General features: G+C 50.1%; 1 protein-coding gene across 7 annotated transcripts in view; it reads right to left on the bottom strand.

Annotated features, from left to right (window-relative positions):
• Positions 1–7,482: 7,482 nt before the first annotated feature.
• The window catches only part of TMEM250 (transmembrane protein 250), a 48,528-nt gene continuing 32,029 nt past the window's right edge, over positions 7,483–23,981 (bottom strand). Inside the window, exons 1-4 of one of the 7 annotated variants that reach the window (XM_062641051.1) lie at positions 11,605–11,783; positions 10,127–10,304; positions 8,652–8,733; positions 7,483–8,092 (exon numbers count right to left, since the gene is read on the bottom strand). In XM_062641051.1, the coding sequence (XP_062497035.1) occupies positions 7,540–7,959 (420 nt within the window). In that variant the 5' untranslated portion in view covers positions 7,960–8,092; positions 8,652–8,733; positions 10,127–10,304; positions 11,605–11,783 and the 3' untranslated portion in view covers positions 7,483–7,539. Of the gene's footprint in view, positions 8,093–8,477; positions 8,632–8,651; positions 8,734–10,126; positions 10,305–11,604; positions 11,784–23,981 lie in introns of those variants that run through there. The other 6 variants (XM_062641054.1, XM_062641049.1, XM_062641050.1 and 3 more) reach the window with 6 other exon arrangements.

Raw genomic sequence — 23,981 nt, 5'->3', positions numbered from 1 at the left:
TTCCAATTGCAAGTGAAATATGTTCAGGGAACATCAGTAATGCAGCAAAGCCAGGCTGCATACAGTGTGGGACACAATCCCTTCTGCTGAGCCTGCAGCACCATCCATCCCATGGACGTGCTCCTGCCTGCTGGGCTCTGCCAGTGCCTGCCCCAGGCCAAGGGCTGCTCCATCACCCCCAAACCCCTTCCCCTGGCCTGGCTGCCCAGGCCCTGAAGCACAGACAGCACTGGGGTCCTGGGGCTGTGTGGGTCCCCGTGCCCAGGGATGCTGGCTGGAGACTCACAGGCCACAGCAGCTCGGTGTGAAACAGCTCCTTTGTGCCGGGCAGGCACAGAGCCGGGCTCTGCTCAGCACACAGCAGCAATTGTTCCTTTGGAGGTCTGCATGGCCGAGGCCACTGTCCCCCAGTGGCTTCAGACACCCTTGATGTCAGAACAAACGAAGAGGCGTCACTGCAGGAAGCGCACTGGGCTTTGAAAACACCCATCGCTGTGATTTATGTTTTAAAGCATTGCTCATTTCTCCAGGCAGGCAGATAAGACTCCTCTGGATAAAAAAAAACCCCAGCTCTTTGCCCATCTAAATTCTCCCCATTACTGAGCAAATGGTTTGCAACAGCAAATTTATTCGGCAGCATCTCCTGTGCTCTTTTTTGTTTGAGAAAGCCACAAACAGATTGTGATTTTCTCGAACAGATTCACCATCTGGGAAATTTTTCATGCAACTCCTTGCCTCGCTGGGAGCAAGTTACTCAGAGGGGAATTCCCAGCAGAGAGCCGGCTCTGAAGGGATGGGTCGTTCATTTAATTAGCATGCATAATCCTGATGTCCTTACTCAGGCAAAACTCTCACCAGGGCCAATGGGAGATTTATATTTTACTTCTTTTTTTTTTTTTTGTTCAAAGCTCCAGCTAAGGACTTTGGTATTTGTCTCACTGTTACATACAGCATTTTCCATGCAGGGGAAAGTTGGCTTTCGGATGTCTTAGAGGCTCTGTTCTACCAGAGTCTTGTGCATCCGAGGTCAGGATGCGGCCCCGCAGGCTCCATCGCCAGCCCTTTCTCACGCTCACCCACTTGGGGGAACATCACACGTTTCTGGAGCCCGCTGTGTGCAGCCAGTGCAGTGTGGGGTGGAGGTCAGCGGGGGAAGAGGCTCTGCGGATCCTGCCAAGCAGCAGCTCAGAAGTGTTGTGTTTATGCAGCCCTTGTGCAAGTTATGTGGGCTCTTCTGCCCTCCAGTACACAAAGACAGGCTGAGAGTGGGCTGGGTCAGCCTGGGGAAGGCTCCTGGAGACCTTAGAGCAGCTCCAGTGCCTAAAGGGGCTGCAGGAAACCTGGAGAGGGGCTTTGGACAAGGGCCGGTAGGACTTTAACCTGCCAGAGGGGAGACTGAGATGAGCTCTTAGGCAGAAGCTCTTCCCTGGGAGGGTGCTGAGGCGCTGGCACAGGGTGCCCAGAGAAGCTGTGGCTGCCCCATCCCTGGCAGTGTTCAAGGCCAGGTTGGACACAGGGGCTTGGAGCAAGCTGCTCCAGTGGAAGGGGTCCCTGCCTGTGGCAGGGGTTTGGAGCTGGATGGGCTTTAAAGTCCCTCCTAACCCAAACCAGTCTGGGATTCTATGAATTTCTCACTCGAGAAAGATGCAGGAGATGCAGGGATGCTCCTTTCATCTATGTTAGCTTAAAGCTACTCCTATAGTAAATGAGCACACAGAAAACACAACAGCCTTGCTTTCAAGCCACCTGAGCATGGAGCTCAGAGCAGACCCCAAGAACCCAACCCTGTCTCACCTCAGTACAGTTCTGATGGCTGCAGAAGATCTTACACTAAACAATTTCCAGTGGCTCATTACTGGACAAAACCTCCCTTTGAACTGACATTTTCTGGGCACAATGACTGCTTTGAAGTAGGAAGACAAAACCAGTGCAGAGGGTTGGCAGGTGAAGAAATGAGAGGGGTGTTTCTTTTCTCCCCCCCCCCCCCCCCAGCAGCAGAGCTGTCCAAAAGCTATGGAAACCTTGCCTGGCTAAATAAAACTCCAGAAAGATAACAAGGCTTCATATTTTCCAGCAGCATCTTCACTGGAACAGCATGCTATCTGTGTGCGCTGGAGGCTCCAGAAGAGCCAAAGCTGTTCCTGGAAGTCAATGTCCTGTGTTATTTTCCACAACTGATAGCAAATGCTGTCTCCTACCTCCTCCAGAGGGAAAGAAACAGAATCAGTGATTTATGAGAAGCCTGGGAAGAATCACAATGAGCTTCCAGCCAAGTAAAGCCCTCTGGGGTAAGGGGCTGGTCTCCTCTCCAGGACCTGAGCAAAAAAGTTCTTCCCCAGGAGATGGCAAAGGCTCAAGAGATGTATTTAAAACTAACATTAACAATAGGAAGTGCACAATTACATAGTACATTCCTGAGCTTTTTACTGTCATTGAGTCCAATATTGCACAGCACCCAACCAACTTTGCCACCTGCCATTGTGCTAAAACATCAGCCACGTTTCAGAGCACCGCTTACGATTTCCTATGCAATACTGAACGTGCAAATACACCCACCCTTGCCCAAATCATTACCTCTTCTGGAAACCTCCTTTCGTTTCTTTCAAGTCCTTCACTGTGACTCTTCCACCGTTATGTTGGGATAACAGCAAGGAGCATCTCATACACACCTGGATGTGGGCAGCTCTATCAACACGAGTATTTCTTCAGTTCCCCCCCCATGCTGGTTCTCTGAAGCTGGTGCCTCCCCTGGCTCTCGCCCTGCCAGTCACCAGAGAACAAGCTCCATCCAGCACCTGTTAGGGTTTTATGCTGCTGCATATCACTGTAGTACTTTCCACATAAGAACAATAGGAATTACAAAGCCCATCACAGTAGAAATATTCCTCTTTAATCCCATAAGAAGCATCACCACTGTGTCCTGAAACAATGCAGCTCTTCACTGCAAGCTCACCTCCATGCAAGAAAAGGATGAAATAGAGCACCTTCATTAGTTGATGTGCACCTCAGTGTGAAGTGAGAGCTCCTTCCAACCACTCAAACGCCCGCAGTGGACCATACTGTCTGCTTGCTAGAGCCAAAGCCATCTGAGGCTAAGCCATCACTGAATGACCCTTCGAGGAGGTAAAAAGAAGCATTTCACCACACTTTCAGTGATGCTTCTGACACATGACCACAAAGGGCCTGATTCTGCTCAGCATGCACTTGCTCTGACTGTTTGCACCAGCTCAAACAGAGGAAGAGGCTCTTGGACATCCCCACATCAGAGTGATACCAGCATCACAAGACAAAATTCCTCCTTTTTCTTCCCAAGCAATCAATCCATCAACATGGTAAAAAAAAAAGTAAGTTTAATGTAGGTGGCATGTTTCATACAGAATTTAACAGGCACCCAAAACACCAGCTGGTGCCATGTTCTGCAGCGTTTAACAAGGTGAAACTCCAGCACTTCAGTCTCGTTCGTGCATTCCCAGGCTAAATAACAGGCTAAAGCAGTTTTGCCACCGCACGTATCCTCACCCCTGGGCTGCAGTCTGCAATGCAGCCCCAGCCACTCTGCTGCCCAAACATCTGGAATGCTCTGGAGCGAGCAGGAAGCTCTCCTGAGGGGTTGGTGTGGGTCTGAGATGGCCACACTCTCTCAAATCAGTATTTCTGGTCTTTTTTCCCAATTACTCTTGAGGTCATTTTTAACCCAGTAAATGTCATAGCAAGATTTAAAGCCCAAACATGAAAGGAAATGGAAAGTTCAGCTTCCTCTGTTTCCTTATTTGTATTCTATGAAGTTTTGCTCCCCCCCTTATTAAACATGCCAGGTTTTTCAATTAAATGGGGAAAAACCCCACCAGCTTATTCTTGGCATATACTTCATACCCCTTTCTCTCTCCCTCAGCTGAGGCTCCCCTTGAGCTTATAAGAAAGTTTAAGAATCTCAGCTCCCTGAGAAAAAAACATTTTGGCAAAGTTATCCCCAAAGCTTTCAAAAACCCCCTTAAAATCTCAAATTTAAACCCACTGAATTTAAATTCGGAACTATTCCCAAGACCCTGCTTATCCTGCAGCCTCCTGGGATGTGTGAGGCTTAATGAGCTCCTGCTGGAAAACACTCTGAAGAGTGCCAGGAAGGTGCCAAGCACTGCTCCACTCCTGTGGATCTAAAGTGTTCCCATTATTACATCATAAGCCAAATGATTTGGAAGTTAATTCCTCTGCCTTGCCAGCATGGCCGCGAAGGGAACACGGATTCCCCATTACACTCGTAGGATCGCATCACCCAAGCGCTGCAAGATGTCCATGTGCTGGTAATGACCAAGCATGGAGTATTTTGAACTTCATAGTTGAGGCCTCCTTCTCAGTCATTGAACCTTGGGGTTGTCTACCTTGGTGTGCCACTACAGACTCAAGATTCAGGGCATTGGGAGAGTAGGTACTTGGCTGCCTTTGCAAAAGACAACTGGGGAATCATTTCCCATTGTCTTTTGCACAACCTGGCCCCAAGTCCTCTCTTGAGGAACATCTGGGCATTTGGCAAATGTTCCTTTTTTGTGGTTTGATAAGGACATGTACTTTCTCCTCAATACACACTATTGAATCAGGATGAGGAGGGCTGGTGGGAAGTCTGTGCAGTAAAGCAATAAACCACAACACAGAAGCCCTTGTTTGGTCATTGCAGGAGCATCATGTAGCAGATATGGGCTGCTCAAAGAACCACTGCCAAAAGTAGCAGCAAAAGTGGTTTTATTGAAGTAAGGTGTTAAAGTGGGGCTTAACAGAGTCTGATGGGAAGGGTTAATCTACTACTTACTGCACTCAGGACATAATAATGATTCAAAGTTGCCAACGCAGGATTTTACTGCCCTGTAATACAAGGTTAGGAGCAGCATCAGTCACTTACCAAAGATGTGCAGTTAGTGAGGGGTCTCTTAACCTTGAGAAACATCCCAACTCAAGAGGGCATCACTGCCACGCAGCCAGCTGCTTAGCAGGGAGCGCTCAGAAAAAGCTCAGTGTCACATTTATTCAATAAGGCAGTTGGCTCATAGTCAAATTACATGGGATGGAAAAGGTAAGTATGAGAGTCCTTGTACCCACAGCCTCCTTTGTTCCGTGACCAAATCAGCCCTGGAATAACCACCTGCTATTCATGTGTTAATCGCATGATCAGTGTTCCGGTTTCCAGGCTCACAGACATCAAAGCTCTCGGTGTCACCCTGTTCCTGTGTGGGTTTTCAAAGGACAGGGTGGAACTGGAGAAGTTCACGACCCGGTCACAGCCTCGACCTTTACTTCCTCCAGAAGCCTGAACCAAACTACCACTGGTTTGGTCAAGCAGTTGGGGGCACCCATCACAGGGCACCCACCAGCTGAGCTGACATGGGTAGGGAGCACAGCAGAACCCACATGTACCACGAAGCACCCTTTCACTCATCATTATGGGCCAGGCTGGATGGGGCTCGGAGCATCCTGGGGAAGGTGTCCCTGCCCATGGCAGGTGTTGGAACTGGATAAGCCTTAAGGTCCCTTCCAACCCAAAGCAGTTTGGGATTCTATGATTCTAATGAGTGCTGAAATACAGCCACTCCAAGGTGAAAGGAGGTCCTACCATCCAGCCTCAGACTGAGCCTCCTGTGAAGGGCAAGCTGCTCTCAGCTGAGCCTCGCTGGGGTCCTGTTGGCCTCTCAGCTCACACCAGGGCTATTTGCTGGCCATCTGTAATGTGCTTCCTCCAGTACCGCTTGAGCACAGCCACGCTGAGTCCCACAGTCTGCAGAGCAGAGCTGCAATGCCCCGGCCTGACAGCTGTACTGGGGAAGGAAGCACTGGGCTGGGAGTTACTGGGAATTCTCTGCCCACAGAGCAAGCTGTAGCTCACACGTACAGCGCATGAGGACCTGCAGCCCAGAGACCAACCCCAGAACAAAGCTCTGGGGAGCTCCACAGTTGGGAGGAAACTTCCAGACACCAGTTTGTGACATCTGCTGATATACTGCATCTTTCCTGCAGAAACAGCCTTTGGCTCTCCTGGGGCTAACCTAAAGTTCACACTGCCACGGCCTGTCATTTACCCAGCTCTGCATTATCTGTAACACTTGATAATGAGACAGTTTCTAGGTTTGCTTTAGCTTTGGGCTTCAGACAGCAGCTCCTTTACTTTGCATCCATTAAGCCTACAAATCAAAGTAAGTAAGCAAAAGACTGCAGTACTCACAAGCTGAAATATGAAGCATCCTTCTCTGTGTGCAAACTGGCTTTGTTCTCAACCACATTTATGTCTCAGACCAGAGAGATCATACAAGAACAGTCACATATTTCCAGTCTTGCTTATTCCACTATGATTGACTCCAATGATTTTGGGGAAGAGGGTAGCCATCACTTTTACCAATTTGTTTTTAAACAGTTCTTCAAAGAACACAGGGAAAAGAGCAATATTCCATCATAAGGAAAAACAAAACAACAAAATCAGAATAAAACACTTTAGGCCAGCTTCTGGCCTCTGTAAACAAACTCACTTGACTGCCTGCACAGGAACAGTCCGATGTCTTTGATCAAGACCAGTAAAACTGAGCTTAATGCTTAACTCCCTTCTTGAGCTGTTAGCAAAGGTCTCCTGCAGAGGCAGGAGAATGCTTTCTGTAACTGCAGATACTGCCATTTCAGACTGTACTCTGCTTTCAACCTCTCCTCGGTATGACAGCCCCATCTCACCATACTCCGTGGGACAGAAGTACCTCTGCAAGAAAACTGGAACTAATCAATTCAGGGGAAAGCAGAACCAAATGCCAAGATCTGGATGCTAAGGACCAGTGCAATGGGTTCAACTTTATCACCTAAAATGAGAACATATTTGCCATGACAGGGAATTTCAAGAGCACATGATGCCAAGCTCTGCTCCCATCACTCCCGTGGATTTGTTCTATTAGGGTAAGACTCAATTACTCAGCACTAACTGCCTGAAAAGGACAAAGCCATCCAAAGCTATAGAATTACATTAAAGTGAACAGAACAGCACAGTGGGTCAGATACACATCTTGCACAAATCAAAACAGGAAAAAGCCAAACCCCTACACTGTTGAATTTAGCCCCATATTCTTAGCTAGAAATATGCAAACTGCAGATTACAGTCGAGCAGGATGCATGTTACATGCCTGAGACATTAAGGAACATTCTTAGAAAAAGGGGGAAGCTGGATCAAGAGCATGGGGTGCACAATTATCTGGCTTCTGTCCTCCAGATAAATCCTGCCTTTTCCATGCCCACAGGAATACAGGCACAGCAGCACGAGGCTCCTCTGAACTAGAGACACTTATATTAACTTGCACTGTGCAAAGAAAAAACCACCCCATCGAGTGTTGCACTTTGATCACCAAAATGGCACCTCAGTCCTCAAAAAGATATAAACTGAAGAGACAAGGGGGTTAATTCATCCATAAAAAGTAGCACTGCTAAATAAATTAATCTATATAAAAAACAAGAGAGGCTATCGACAGGTTTGGGGGTAGAAGAAGAGTCACCTTCTGAGCCCACATGCGCTTGTTTTATTTACATATCCACAAATACCATGAAACACCATCCCAGCCCCCCCACTAGCAGCATGGTCACATGAATCCCATAGATGAGCAGTTCATTCATGAGGCTGAAGTCTACACGCCTTCGCCCCAGTAAGAGGAGGATGATGGAGAGTTTGTACTGGAAACGCAGAAAGATCCGGATGCCAAGGTACTGAAGGCAAAACAAGATAGAGAGTGCCACCCAGAGGATGGAGGTAAACAGGCTGCAGCTGAAGTACAGCAGGAAACGGATGAATCCATACATCCATCGGGATTTGAGATAGATGTCGAAATTGTTGTACTTGGTACGCACCAAGTGAGTGGTCCTCACCGGGCCACAGGCCGAGTGCAGGCAGGTCGTGTGGGGGCCGTGGAACGAGCGGACCCGGCGGGGAATGGGGATTACCGGCATCAGGCACCCCACCGGTCACCGAGTCCCAGGGCAGGATTTACAGGGCACATATCAAATATTATCCATGAACATGGAAGAGCTCCAACAGCCCAGGAACGCTAACTCTTTGCTGAATTTCCAGGAAGGAAGAGACCTGCAGGAAGGCAGAGAAGGAAAACACATTTAAGTAGCCCCAGCAGGAGGAGAGCAGCACAGCAGATACTCCAGGCTCAGCCATGACTTACAACTGCTTTGTGAAACTCAGCAACTTCACTTTGCTTCTTTGGTTACTGTTTACCAGCCATACAGAGGTACCAAGTCAGACTGCACACAGCTCCCTAGTCACCTGCAATGTCAGCACTAGTTGTAACCTGTTAGAAGCTCCACGGTGTTACTGCAGGAAAGGGAACAACTTTGTTCTGGAATAAATCACAGATCCTTCTTAACCAAAGAGCCACGCTGCAGCAGTCCACCCATGCGAGTAGTAATATTAATGGAATAATGTAATATTAATTCATGTTTCTTTGAAAGGAGAATACCAGTTTTCCAGGTACTTCTGCAAGTGAATTCCACCGCCCAGCCCCAGCGGTGAGTTTGGATTTCGGCTCATTTCTAAACTTGGCAAAGCTTCACCAAATAAACAAACTGAAAAGAATGGCAGGTCCTGCAGGAACAATGAGGCAATCGTGTTTTTCACACTCCGCAGGATGTACCTCCCCTTGCTCTGCCTGTCACTGCCTCCCATGGCAAACAGCCTTTCAAAGACATCCACTAGTTTCTTTCTCCCTTTGGGACCTGCAGAGATAAGTGAAATTATCTTGATCTTCTGGAATGTTTAGGATTTATAATCTTAACATCCTTCCACACACCCATTGTTGTTGTGTGAGTGATGAGCAGTAGCCCCTTAGCTGCTCTCTGCTTCACCCCAGGCTCACAATGTGCCAAATTCCGGGAATTATACAATGACAATGCACTCATCAGATAATGCTGAAAACAACAGGGACTTCCCTGGCCTCCTCGCACACCCAGGCTGCAGAGCTGGGCAGATCTTGCCTTTGTTGAACTAGAAATCCTACTAGACTTCAAATGAAAACTAATATGAAAGGGACTTCAAGAAGTTTTACTTTGCTACTAACAAAACTCATCACAGAATAAATGATGAGGCGGCAGGAAACTGCACTTTGATAGCAAACCCCTCTTCTGATGTAATGTGCACCACTGCCCAAGTCTTCATTGCTTCCTACCTCAAATTCCCTGCAAATGGAAATTGCAGCTCTGCTCTCTGCGTGGCCCCAGGTTCCAACTCCTTTTTGCCAGGAATCAGCAGGCAACCTGCTGGCTCTGCATGAATCAGGGGTGAATAAAAAGGAGCCTGGATTAACTTATGATTAAGGAATTTAGGAAATTGAGGTCTGTTCTCAGCTCCCAAAGACACCCTTGTAATTTTAAGAGCTGCTTGCCCATAATTTCCTGCCTGCAGAAAGGAAATACCATCAGCTCGGAAGTGTGTTACAAGAATGTATTTTGCAAGACATGTAATTTGGTCAGATACTAAACCAACACTACTTAAAATCAACACAGTTTTGTGCCTGGAGCCTGCAACCAAACATGCTTCTCACATGCTCTGTATATACTGCTCTGTGTTTGTTTTCAAAGGTATTTTTGGAGGACTAAATTAGCAAGAGAGGTTAAAATTCACACTCGGGACTCAGAACATGCAGTTTCTATTGATGCAGCCTCCTTCCAACCCCTTTTCCAGGCCACAAAGGGCAGTTAACATTTCCAGCAAACTCTTACACAGCTCCCGAATCCAAGTCCCTGAGAGCCACAGGGAAATCAGAGCACTCAGCACCACTGTGCCTGTGTGAGGAGCCAAACCCTGCCCCCCTAAGGTGCAGTTTGTGGGGGTGAACTCAATACCTTGGCTTCATGTCTGAGCCCTGCTTTGGAAGAGTTTTCATCCTGATAAAACCTTCAGTAGATGAACCCAAGAGAAGCACTTGAACAGCTCAGCTGTGGAGAGTTACTGTTGGGAACAGCAGCAGCTTGTTCCCATGTACTCTGCCCACCAAATAACCAACAAGCCTTTGGCAGGTTCATGCTCTTCAGACAAGCTCCAGTACCAACACTGGGACAGCCACGAGCAGAGGGACATGGTCAGAATACAATAAACTCTCTGAAATATTACATTTTAAGGGTGCTGCAGCCACTCAGCAGAAGGTCAGGAATCCACTGCCGGTCCTGAGGCCACTTAATTCTCGTGCCAAGACAAGTGAGGTTTTCCTGGGACACCTGGCCTTCTAGGAAGAGGGAAACAAACTGCTAAGGTGCTTCAGAGATTCACAACACTCTACATATGAGTTGATCTAAAAGATAAAACAAGAGAGTGAGTTTCAATTTGCTCATTTTGTGTGTCAGAAAGCTCAGAATGACAAGGCCCCTCCCCAAGCACAAACTGTTAATACCATAAAGATTCCCAGAGAAATCCCACACTCAATAACACGTCTTACAGCTTGCTGAGATGTGGCAGAGAGAATCACCCAGCTTGTACTCAATGCCAGATAAAGACAGGAAAACCACAAAATACTCTTGTCAGTCCCCTTCTCCTACCACAGAGCCATCAACATCCATCTAGGGTGTAGGAAACACGATGCAGAGCACCCACTGCCAGCATCTTCCAAACAGAACATGGAAAAGCAGCTCCCCCCAGGCTGTACTTTGGCACACAATGCCTAGATACAGATCTGGACACCCAGTTCCTCACGATCATCTTTTTAGGGGCCCTTTTGTTTTAAAGCACCTTGCTGTGAGGTTGGAAAGCTGCATCAGGCTCTTCTGGATGTCACCCTACAGCTCAAAGGATTTCAACTCTAAGGCCCGAGCAACCCATGTCAGCCATGCTGCTGTCACCCAAAGCATCACATTGACAACAGCCTCATCAGGAGGTTATAAATCCGAGAATTATTCATTTGGGTGAGTTTTCACTTCCTCTCCTTCAAAATGGAGTGGATGAGGAGGAAGCTATGGAAACCCAGCCCCGCTTCCCTTCATCCATCTCACATTCCAGACAGGTCTGCTGTTACTCGGGTACTTCGTGGAGGAGGAGGAATGATGGAAGGGCCTCCACGGTCACAAACAGGCCCATCAGTCAGGTCCCACGGGACCCAAGTGTTCCAGGAGCCCACGGAGGTTGGGGACAATGACAAATAAAGGTTAGTGCTGATAACAGAAAGCAGGGAGCGCCGGAAGGAGGGGAAATTCCAACTCCTCCTACATCCTACCCGATCCTAAATTAAACCGCATCGACTTCGGAGAAGAACAGGAGGCAGGAAGCGCAGCCCGGACTTCCCGGTGGCCGGCGAGGTCGCAAGCTCGGCTCAGACAACGCGGAGCCCCGCGGGCGGGCAGCGACAGCCGCCACGGCCCCCGGGCCGGGCCGACAGCCACCTCCGGAAACCGGGGCCTCGCAGCGGCACCGGCGGGCGCAGGCCCCGCGCCCGCCCCCACCCCGCGGACCACGCGAGGCCCGGAAGGCGCCCTCGCGCTGCTGCCCCCCCCGCCCCGCCCGCTGGGGGCCCCAGCGCAGACGGGGGCTGAGGCAGCGCGAGGGCGATTCCCGGGCCGCCGCCGCCGCCGCGTCCTCCCCGTTGGCAGCCCCGCACTCACCGTCCTGCCCATGGCCTCCCGCCGTGCGGCGGCCGCCCAGGCCAGGCGCCCCGGGCCCGGGCTGATGGAAGGCCCGGGCCTACGGGCGAGCGCCGCAATGCGCATGTGCGGGGGGCAGCAGCGGCGCGCCGGTTCCGGCCGGTGGCGGCGGCGGCCACGGTCAGGGAGCGGCCGCGGAGGCGCGCGGCGATGGCGTCATCGCGCCGCGCCGCCCAGGCCGGCCGGAAGCGGGAGGGCGCTGCGTTGCCCCGGTAACGCGGCTGGGTGCGAGGGGCAAGGCCTGCGCCGGGGCTGATGGCGGCCGGGCCGGGGTGTGGAGCCGGCAGGGTCCAGCTCGGCTCCGGCACCGGGGGCAGCTGCACGTTAGAGGAGTCCGCGTCCCGGGGGAGCCCGTGGTGCTCACCCCGCTGGAGGAGCTCGAACGCTCTTAGGCGGTAACATGACAAACGCACAGCCCCAGGTGTCTGGGGGGCGCAGAAGGAGCCAAAAAGTTCCTACGAAACAGACAGGTGGAGGAATATTGAAAAGCAAAATAAAGAGGAGGAAAAGAAGCGTCCTCCCTGCTGCCTTCCGTTGAATTGAATTAGGAATGGCCTTCCGTCCTGGAAGGAGCACAGGAGTGTCTCGTTGGCTCCCTGCCCCGCTCGCTGTCCAGGCACTGTTGTGTGGAATAACAGCAAATAATCATAACTGGGTCCATCTGCCAGTGCCGAGACCCGCGGCGCTGCCCACCCCTGTCCGCGCTCGGTGCTGGTGTGTCCCTGTGCCTGCAGAGCAGTTCTGCCCAGCCCGCACAATGCAGGGCCTGGGGTGCAGGACGTGCATCAAAGGGAGATGACAGGCAAGGTAACAAGTGCTGCTGCGCTGCCAACAAATGCTGTTGTGTGCCTCCCACACACCGCCTGCTGGGAGGGAGAAGGGAGGCGAAGCTGGTGTGGTTTCTCAACAGCCTGAAACGGAACATCTGTTCAGTGACTAAGATAAGCAGGAGAGCCACGTTCCACTTGTCCCTCTGCCATTGCCTGGGACTGGAGCCACAGCCCAGGGCTGGGAATTTCAGCCCAAGCAACACGATGATGAAAGGATTTTGGCTTTCCAGCTTTGCTTTTGTCGGAGAATGACGGGGATGCTGTAATTCCGCAGAGGGGGGGTGCTGGCATCCTGCAGGATCCCCTTGGGGTAGGAAAGGTCTTTCCTGTCCTTCAAAAACACCCAGGCAGCTCCAGTGAGCAGCCCCACAACCTAAACGTGTGCAAGGGTGTGATGCAGCAGCATCCATGTCAAAACTGACCTGTTTGGTTTCTTAGGTCAGCATGACAAAAAAGCAAGGTGCCTGAAACATTCCGACCCCTTTCCTCCTTTAAATGCACACGTACCTTCACAAAGAACAGCCTGTCCTCAGGCCAGGCATGAAGTAAAGCTTTGACATTCACAGAGGTAAGGTCCTGAAGGCCTGCCGGTGGCTCACATGCAAGGAGCCCGCCCACAGCACCCGGCCGCGCTCGGGGCTGTATTTCTTCCCTGTGCTAATTTTACTAAAGACACAACTCATATTCCTGTTGATTGAACAGTTTTGTGGTGACAGCGGTGAAGATTTGTGGGGAAACTTATCATCAGCCCAGAGAGCGGCCATTAGTCCCAGTCACAGCGCCCAGCTAGAGCTGATGTATTTTATGGCAGGCTCCGAAGACAAACATACACATTTATATGTCACTTGTTGCACTATAAATTCTAACTTGTACTTCTTACAAAACTTTTAATGAATTGTACACATTTCCGAAGATTTATAGCGTGAAGCCAACAGCTCAAAATATTACTTTCAACATATTTGTCACTTTGGCAACAGAACAAAACAAATCGGGAAGATACTGCGTTTAGGAATAAATCATGAATATATGCATCTTGAAAGAGTTTGTTTTGGTCATTAATAGTTGATGGCCCCCCCTCAGTGCAGGATTTAAAGTTAAATTATGCAAAATCAAAACCAAACCTTATAATACTTAATCAAACATGCATAAAACTGTCAGGGCCAAATAAATTCTCTCAATTAACTTGCTTCAGATTGTGATTGCATTTACTAATTTAATCAACACCAGAATAATTTGGAGCCTGGGTAATGATGAATTACCGTGGTGCGGCACATGAGGGGCCGGTGAGGCACGTGCTGAGACGGGGACGTGAGACACGCTCTCAAGGCTGAGGGCAAGAAAATAACAGCTGAGTTGTTACCATTGGTTTATAATAGAAACATCTTCTTATTCCCATTTGGGGGGGGAATTTTGTCCAGTGTTGGTTTTAAATGCCTGTCATTGCTAGACCTGCTCTGGATGAATGACTTGAGTCAATCTCATTTCCATCTGAGCTGAACGAGGAACTCAAACTGACATTCTCTCCACATTTTGAACTCATTTTGTGACTGTGATCTTTTGCTCTGAGCACAGGGATCTATGACTTCCAGCCCTGCTTTCTGGCACCGACTCAGACTTTAGCCTGGGTCAACTCATTTAGGCTGGAGCTGGAGTAACAACCCTGTAATATTGAGATGTCCTTTCGTTCAATCCTTTTGCACTCTGAATGGATCTGCACTTACAAGAAAATGGGTCTGACCCCTATCTGGAAAAAGCTTTCAATACTATTACTTGTGGAGAGCTAAACATCTCCATTTTGCAAGCGTAAGCAAGGTTTTATGGGGAGGTTCTCATTTACAGGTCCATGTGAAGGAGGCTGTAAGGCATTCAACCCCATCAAATACCTGCACCTCTGAAAATCACACCCTTAGTTGCTCTTTAACCTTTCCACACCTGTTTCACAAAAAAAATAACCGTGTCCCTATAGCTGCTGTGGGACTGATGTCAGCACTGCAAAACTCTCCCTTTTTCTCTCTCTCACTGCAAAACAGACTTCCCACAGGCTGGCTGGCCATTTTTGTCACCGTTCATTTGAAATGGGGGTTGTGCTTTATAAACGTCGAGCACTCAGCGCAGTTTGGTGCCCAGCAGAAATCAGTAAATAAAACTGTGTGTGCTGAAAAGGACAGCCAGAGAGCTCGCTAACAAATTTCCTCCACTGACCCAGAAACAACTCCTTGCTCAGTGGTGCTAGAGCCATTCAGAGAGCCATAATTCTTAAGGTCTTAAACATAATAAATGTGTTAACATGGTATTTTTCAGCCTTGCATTCACTGCTGCCTTCCAGCCGTATCCAAAACCACCATTCAAAACAAAGTGTCCTGGGCAAACTCCCTTGGGGTTTGCTGAACCAGCCTGTGGAGCTGAAATATAACAAATTAAGGAATTAATTCTTTCCTTTTCCCGAAAGGAGATTTAGGATCAGGTCTGGGCTTTAAATTTTAAACATAATCGATCCTCCCTACAAATCTGAAGTGCAAAAGCTTGTGAAATAATTTTTCCTTATTTCTTCTCTCCAGATCTCACCTCTTAGCTGAAATGTCAGCTTTAATCTGTTTGGAGAGATTTGCATGTGGTAAATAATAATACACTAGATTAGACTAATCAAATAAAAACCTATGTAGCAGAAAGTGGAACTAATTCCCACTTCTGCAGCACTGCAATACCCGTGGGCATCCCCTGAGCAGCACTCAGAATCCCTATCCCTCCCGTCCTCTCACCTCCCCGGGGAGGCTTGGGGTGTTGTTTGGGATTTCAGTAGCACTGGAAACCAAGGGAGTGGTGTATATGCATCCACACCCTCAACTAAAATCCACACTGCAGCAGTGCTGAGCACAACCAGATATCCCAGCTCAGCAGGTAAGGCTACAGAGCACGAGGAGGGCAGGCTGCCGTGTCCCTGCAGGAATTCCTGCTCCTGGAACACTTTTATAGATAGATATTTTACAGGTGACTTGTGAAATATAAAACTAGACCAGTCTGCAGTTTCTAAAGAAATAAATGGTCCGTGTGAGGCTTGGTGAGACAGTAATGTTTGATGTATTCAATATACATGACACCTCAGTGTGTGCTCTGGCATAATAATCTGCCCTCTGCTGCCGCCAGCATTTGCTTCACTGAAGAGCCTGGGGGTGCCCAGGGAGCTGGGGGAAGCCTGCCCCTCCCTGCCCTGCAAACTGCTCCCTCCTGCCACAGGGAATGGGGCACAAGGACCAGCCCCAGTTAACCCACAACAGGTTGGGTTAAATGTGTCATCCTATAGCGGGGACACTCACCTGCACTGGTACCATAGCACAGGACAGAGCCTCACTCCCAGCCATTCCTCCCGCCTCTGGAGAACAGAAGGTTGTTATTTTAGCGATGCTGGAGTCAAGGAAAGATTCCTGCTGACCTGCAGGGCTGGTGCAGGAGCCAGCTGCACACATATGGTGAGTGAGAAACTGTCTCTAAAACAAATGAAAATAGAATTGGACACTTTGCCAGGGACAGGCCTCCTGCCAACGCTTGTTGCTGCATCATGTTGGCTACCCCCGATCTGCCTGATGTCAGAAACTGCTGATTATGCAGAAAAACCTCATGCAGAAGTGTCGTTATTGCCTTCTGTTCATCCATGCTCTAACGTAAGCACGAGGCGTTAAACCAGCCCCAGTCCCAGCCTGCCCTGCGGAGCTGAGGTTCGGTGGGCAGGCCCGGGAAGCCTCCCAGCTCCTCAGGCTTTGCCAAGGTGATATTTCAGTAACACCTTTTCTCTGGGAACCTCAGTTTCCTGTTTTCCCATTCATCAATAACATGTCTCAAACCTATCATGGTAGTAGCAGATGGGTCCTTTTAAACTCATTGTGTAGATCCACCAGGTCTGTGCTGGTCTTGCTGCCCCTGGGCAGCAGCAGGGCTGGGATATGTCTCATCTCCAGCATTTCCAGTGCCCCTGTCTCTGTTTCCAGAGGTACTTTAGCAGCCCATGAGGGTGCTCAACACCACACCAGCACTTTGGGGCAGGGAGTTTGAGCAGCCTCTCATGCGACAGGAGCACACCGTGGCTCTGCAGGGAAACAGCAGCAGTTGAAGGCTGATAACTGCCACAAAGCCCTGTGCTGGGCAAAGCAGGAAGGCTCATCTTGAGCTCTGCAGTGAGAAAACACAGACCCCATCTCACGCCATCATCCCCAACAATTCCCTGGGGAAAAAACCACCAACACCAAGATACCCAGGCAGACTTGAATTTTACTCCTTCTATCCCTTTTCCAACACATAAGTCCCAGTTATCCAACCCCTGCATGCAAGGGAAGGGAAGATGCTTGGGAAAGATGGAGAGTGACAGGAGAGAGCAGAGACAAACCTACTCTCGGCTAAGGTGTGTGTTCCTGAGCTCCCCCTGTCCCTGTCTCTGTCCCTCCACTGTGAATCGATGAAGCCATCTACTCTGGGCATTGGCTAAATGTCAAATTTAGAGACAACATTCATTTTTCTGGGATCATTGGAGAGCAGTTTGCCTGCATCCGTCAGTGGCCAAGCCCTGCACTCGCCGGGATTAGCTGTGATGGCATCAGATCAGCACTAGGGGTTCACTGCGCCAAGAATCCCCAGTGCTTTGAGTTGGGGTGCACAAAATAGCTCCATGATCTTTTAAGGTAAATTACTGTAAGAGTTCCTTCTTCTTTTTAAAGCAGCCAGGAAGAGCAGGTGATTCCCATGCTGAATCATAGAATCATGGAATGGTTTAAGTTGGAAGGGACCTTAAAGCTCATCCAGCTCCACCCCCTGCCACGGGCAGGGACACCTTCCACTGGAGCAGGATGCTGCAAGCCCCTGTGTCCAACCTGGCCTTGAACACTGCCAGGGATGGAGCAGCCACAGCTTCTCTGGGCACCCTGTGCCAGCGCCTCAGCACCCTCCCAGGGAAGAGCTTCTGCCTAAGAGCTCATCTCAGTCTCCCCTCTGGCAGGTTAAAGCCATTCCCCTTGCCCAAAGCCCCTCTCCAGGTTTCCTGGAGCCCCTTTAGGCACTGGAGCTGCTCTAAGGTCTCCCCTTCAGGAGCCTTCTCTTCTCCAGGCTGCCCCAGCCCAGCTCTCTCAGCCTGGCTCCAGAGCAGAGCTGCTCCAGCCCTCGGGGCACCCGACCCCGCAGCGCAGCAGGTCCCGCACCGCGAGGAGCAGCCCCGAGCCCCGCACTGAGCCACCCGCGGGTCCCGCAGCCATCGCGGACTGTGCGTGCGGCCGCGCCCCGCGTGGCGGTGCTCCTGCCCCAGGGATGCTGCTGGAGCGCAGGCAGCAGAGAAGGATGCGGGGAGGGAGGGGAAAGCGACTCCAATGAGTTCAAAGCTTTGGGTTCAGAGCGAAGTCTCTTCTCGGAAGCTTTACAGAGCTCTCTGTGGGAGAGACGAGGGGAGCAGGCAGGTACTGAGTGCCCTCCTGTCACGATGCCCTAAAGATGCCAGGTGGGAGTGATGTGCACAAGGGAAGGACCCGCAGTGGGACCCCACAGAGCTGTCTGCAGACCCCTGAACCCTCTCTATGGCTGGTGCCAGGGGAATAAAACAAACCCTCTCATTCCTGTGGGGCAGAGCTGCCCCGGTCTCTTTTACTAAGCCAATTTTCCCCTTGTTTTAGCAGGGGAATCATCAGTTTCGAAAAATGCTTTGCTGACAGAAACTTCTGGTGCTCAATACATTTCAAAAGTGTGTTTGACACTGCTTGTGCTTAGGCTGTGTAGCGCCAAGAAAATGACTTTCCAGCAACATCCACATCAATAAAAATGATCAAGAAGAAAGGAACAAAGGATTTATAAAACAAAACTATCCCCAACTATTTCAACATTTAATAGCAGTGCCTTTTCAAACCGGGTTGCAATAAGATAAAGCTGATTTTGCTGTAGGTAGAGCACTACCCCTCTCCTAATTACCTCTGAACGGGGGAATGTGGATCTCCATGGCCAAGTTACACCTCCTTCAATAAGGAATGTCACTTTGTTACTGCAGGAAGCACAGGAAAGTGAGAACATCGCTTCCAAAAAACCCAGCCCTAAACTCCACTGAAGGGCCATGTTTCAGGTGTGGGTACCCTACAGGTCCCTGCTTGCGGTGTCAGTCCCACTCCTTTCTCCCCAACTTGCCTGGATTTGTTGCCTGTAACTCAATGGTGCAACATTTTACTGGCAAGAACATGGAGGAGACAAAACCCCAAAGCCCTCATCAATCACAGCCTGGCTCCTGGTACAATTAGCAAGTTCTATTATCTTAAGAATGACACTTGTAGCACAGAGCAAAGCAACGCGCACCTGATATTATAATGCTGCATGTAAAAAAGGGAAGGCTGGAATTGCATTAGCATTGCATTAGATTCCCATGACTTTTTGTATCAGCACTTGTGAGTTATTTATGAATTCATTTATTTACTAGGACAGCCCTTTCTGCATTCAGTTGCCATGGTTGCTTTAACTCCTGTATCCTATTAATTCTGGATGTTATGAAATAAATATAGATCAGACAATCCTTGTGTGGTGGGTTTTTTTATTGTTCTCATTTTACAGTTATCCCCCTGTCCTGGCCAGAAAGGGTTCAACTCCAGCATCGCACCCTCACCAGTCCTTCCTGCCGCAGAACTACAGCCTGGGCTGAGGGTGCTGAGGCGCTGGCACAGGGTGCCCAGAGAAGCTGTGGCTGCCCCATCCCTGGCAGTGCTCAAGGCCAGGTTGGACACAGGGGCTTGGAGCAAGCTGCTCCAGTGGAAGGGGTCCCTGCAGCTCCTTGCTGAAGGAGACCAGTTTGGCTGCCCTGGGAGATGGGGAGCGACTTTGTTTTACAGGGTGAAAGCTTTGAGGCTGCTGCTTGTTTCAGCCTCAGACCCCACTGGAAATACTGGTGGGGCTCAGGGGCTTGGCTTGTGTTTTGCCCCTTTGGAGAGGGTAAAAGTACAATTCAGAGAAGAGGATGGTCCTGGAGCCAGGATCCCAAAGCCAACATGCTGGAAGTGTTTTGTAATAGAATTCCACAAGAAAATTAAATCAATTACTGAGTCTAATAAAGCTCTCAAGGTTTTTAATTAAACTAAGTTTTAATTAAAGCAGCATGGGCTCGTGCTCTTGTGATATTCTGCCTCAGACCCTAGAGGATTGCAACTCCTTTTTGTAATTTACGTGGGCTGGATCAATCACTGGAGTCAGGGAAGCAGGAGAACTTTGTCGATTGTCTGGGATGAAACAGTGTTTGTGAGCCTGGAATCTCCAGCAGCTCCAGGCCAGGAGTGACCCCTCGGAATGGGCATCAGCCTGAGCTAGTACTGTCCTGGGAAAAGTCCTCTCCCAAACAAAACTCCTGCTGCCTAATCCATGATGATGCTGTTAGGGGGCAGTTGTAACAGCTCAATAATTCTCCAGTGCATGCCAGAGGTGGCACTTTTGCCTCTTTACAAAGCCATGCCCCACTTGTCCCCCAGCAGTGGATGAGTGCGGGATGAGGAGGGGGATCCCATAGGGCAACAGCACCAGTCCAGGACACAGGCAGGAGAACGACAGGCAAACCAGAGCCACCTCCTCCAACCTGGACGTCTGGTAAGTGGCCCCAGAATGTTCTGCCTCTATTTTAGTCTTGTTTTGTACACAATATGCCCAAAACATGCTTTATTCTTAAGGAGATAAGGATCTTTATGTAACCCCTTTTTCCTTAACGTTAAGTCCTTTGTCAGGATTAAAGAATCCTAAAACATCTGCACGGGCTTGGGTGGCAGATGTATAGAGAAAATAGCTTAAAATAACACAGAATATTAACTTACTGAGGTATTAAAAAATAAAATAGAATAAAAGGACCCTCTTGCATTCTTAGTTCCAGCCAATTCCTGACCCTGGCCACCACGCTGCAGGTGGGTAACAAGAATGTGTGGTGGGGATTCCCATCTGAGTGCTTCAGGCATTTTTATCTGATGCCAGAACTCAACATTTCCAGGAGTTTCAGCCACGCTGAAGAAGCAGAGCTGCCTCAGTGCTGGGTCCTGTGAGCTGCCATGAGGATGCATCCATCCATCAGGAGCTCCGGAGCAGCCGGCTCGAGGCTCACTGGGTGACACCTCTGGACACCAGCAACTTCATTTAAATTTGCTCGATCCTACTTAAACCCCAGTCCTTTGTGTTAGGCAGATTGATGGACAGACACTTCAGACAGGGGGGTTGGTGCGAACAGGAGGAAGGACAAACTTTCCTCTTGGCTGCAAGTGCCCCGGTCCCCAGGCCACCTTTGCTGGATTTGCTGCACTGGGTGGCCACTGTCATCCTCCCTCCTGCCTGGCTCCCAAACTATTTCCCCTCTTTTTAGCAGCAATAGCATCACTTTTCCTGCCCTGCCCTGTGACACCTCAATCAGGAGGTCTTCCAGGTCCTCTGCACCCATGAAAAGGAGCATAGGGAAGTTAACGCAAGGCTGTATTTGTCACCTCCAGGTCTGCTTGTGCCCTGCTGACGCTGCTTTGCAATACCACAGTGCTGGGAACCAGTATCCTTGTCCTGCTCCTCCCATCACCACGAGAGCCAGACTCGGGCCCTAGGGGCTGGCAGGAGCCCCTCTGCAGCCTCATGCAGCATTGCTGGGCCTTAAGACACACTGACAGTGTCCAAGGAAGGCTGGGAGCCATGGTCTGCTCTCCAGAGAGTGCGCATCAAGCGCTGCCCCAGCCAGCCCTGCTCCTGACACCATGTCCACTAACCACATGGGCTGTGGGTGCTCAGTGCCTTTCACAGCTCAGCAGGGATGGATGGACAAACGGCCGTGTGGATGGATGGCTCAGAGCACTCAGTAACTGCTTTCCCGATGCCTTTGCCAATACCTGTGATCAAACCTGATGCAGCTGAAAGGCCTGCAGTGCCTTGGTCAGTTAGAGCTCACTGTTAGCAGCCTCTGCTGTCCTCATCTCCCGGCCCATTTCCAGCGATCCATACAGGTCCCATCAGTCCTGGCCACAGTCAGCTCCCTCCCAGCCAGCAAAGACCATTAGTGTGATTACTGGAGGTCATGAAGTTCAAACCAAAATGTCAATTTTCATTTGGAAGAATGGTCTCATTTTAGGAGCAAAGGGAATTTTTTTCTCTCTCAGAGAACCCCCGACTGTGAAATCATTGCTCCCCAAAGACTTGCAAATTTCTGGCCAGCAAAAGGTGCCAATAGCTGCTGGAGCCAATAAAAAGATTAACAAGGGTCACTGGTACTTTCCTCTTCCCTGCACTCAGAAGGCTCTGGGGCCTGTTTTGAAGATATTAACCACTGCCTTTACCTTCTGCGTGTTCATCACCGGGTTTGGGGTCTTTATGGATTTATTGACAGGACATTGCCATTAATCCTACCCATGGAATGCCAGCCTGGGGAGTCACTGAGGTTACATCACCCCGTCACACAGGAGCTTTAGCCAGAGAAGTCTTAAAAGGTAGAGGGAAACAGGACAAAGTAGGTGGTGGGTGAAGAGGAGTGGGGCTCTGCCAGGCCCTGAGGCATGGAGAGCACCCACCAAGCAGCCTCTGAGAGTCTGGGAAGGCAAAGACCTGACCTTGGGAGGTAGCTGGAGTCTGCTCATTGATTCAGCAGGGCCAGGGTGCCAGCCGCATGCTCTGGGGTTAATGATCTCTATCTTGGGGGTGACTTGGGAGGGCAGAGAGCTGGTGAGATGGGTGCTGATCCTGCTTGGAGTGTCCCGGGCAGGGCTGGCACAGTGTGGATATTGGAAATTTTCGATGTCTCCTTTCTGCAGGAGCTCAAAATAGCTCCAAAAGGCTTCACTCACATTGGGATGCTCCTGCAAATCCTGGCTGGGCTGCTGGCAGCTTGGGAGGGCACAGGACAAGGCTGGGTGGGCTCCTGCCTACCCAGGAGGTGTCACGCTTTTAAAGTGGGTTTTTCCTTCTATGTCATTGTGTTAACTAATTAAGTCTGTTCCATCTTTACCTACTGACAACGTGGCACTTAATTAAGTAGTTTAATTAGAAGCTGGCATCTTTAATTAAGTTTAGGGCTGTAGAGGTGACTGGGAGGCTCCAGCTGAGTTGCAGAGCCTTTCCCTGGGAAAATGATGTGGGCTGCTGGTGAGGGAGAAACCTTTGCTCCCTTGTCCATCATCCTCAGACATGGCAGGGAGGGAAGCACCATCTCCCCACCGCTGAGGGGGTGGATGGTTTGGGCACCCTTTGCTCAGATACTTAGGAGAGCTGAGGGCTTCCCTGGGACCATGGAGTAGGAGGGAGACATGAGGGGTATGGGTGGGCTCAGCAGGAGGTGGGTGTTGTGAGCCAGAGGCTCTGCCCAGCGGGTGCCCGTGTCTCCTGACTGGGACTAAACCTGCTGGCCACCCAGGATGGATGGCTGCAGGACAGGTACCACTGGGTGAAGGCTGTGGTGAGGTTAGGAGCAGCATCTGCAATTCTAGACCACGCAAGAGGCTGTCCAAAAGATGCATTGCCTTTTAATAATGTAAATATGTAAATATTACTGAGGTGCCATTAATCCTTATTGCCTCAACATGATACCACTCTTAAGAACAAATGTAGTGAGATATTATTAATACGCACAGCAATAGTACATTGACCTAACACCAATAAATCGCAGAGCTTCACACAAAGCGAGGAGCTGCTCAGGGAGCAGCCTGCATCCCTCGGGGTCACCTCCAGCAGCACCCCAGGCTCTGCAGCGCACAGGAGCCCAGATTGCCCCTCAGGAGCCCTAGCCCTGGGGAGACCAAGGAGCAAGGAGGTCCTGGGAGAGGACTCGGAGGAGGTGGGGCTCAGCAGACCCTGCTCCCTCTTTTGGAGCAAGAGCCCTAACTGCTGAGGCTCCTTTTCCAAAGCCTCACAGCCTGAGAGTTTTCTTGACCCCTTCTCATAACAGATTTACCTTAAATCCTAGATGTGTGTTAGGAAAGAGGGTCTTATTGATCCCAGAAGTGTGGAAATTAACCCAGGCTTTGGGCCAGATTTCCTGTCTCAGCATACTAAGAGGTGGCCAAGCCTTCATCTCATCAGTCGCTGGATCACAGAACAGTTTGGGTTGGAGGATCATCCAGTTTCAACCCTCTGCCCCGGGCAGGGACACCTTCACATAGACCAGGTTGCTCCAAGCCCCATCCCAAGAAGCTGTTTGTCTATTCACAGACCCAAGCCCAGCTCTGTTTAAAGCTTCAAGGCAGGCTCTCACTGCCTGCCTTTGGTGGTGGATTTCCCATTCCAATACAAGCACATACAGGGATTACAGATTGGAAGGAGCACCCCAATTTGCCAGGCTGAGAATGCAGGCTGTTGCCACCTCTCCTTGGCCCTGGCTTCGAGCTGTGTGAATGGGAGCAGAGGGAGAGCACACGACAGAGCAAGGGAAGCCATAAAGTCTGGATTTAGGGCTTGAAAAGGAAACAATTCTGTGCAAATGGCTGCTTCAGTTCAAATCAGCCCTGCCTTGTAAATCCTGCGCATCCTTTTCACGAGGGAAACCCGCTGAAATAACCC

The sequence above is a fragment of the Pezoporus occidentalis genome, unplaced genomic scaffold (assembly GCF_034315485.1).
Source record: "Pezoporus occidentalis ecotype Australia unplaced genomic scaffold, CSIRO_AGI_Poc_V1 ctg68, whole genome shotgun sequence".
Classification (NCBI taxonomy): domain Eukaryota; kingdom Metazoa; phylum Chordata; class Aves; order Psittaciformes; family Psittacidae; genus Pezoporus; species Pezoporus occidentalis.
This window is presented reverse-complemented; position numbering and strand designations above follow the sequence as displayed.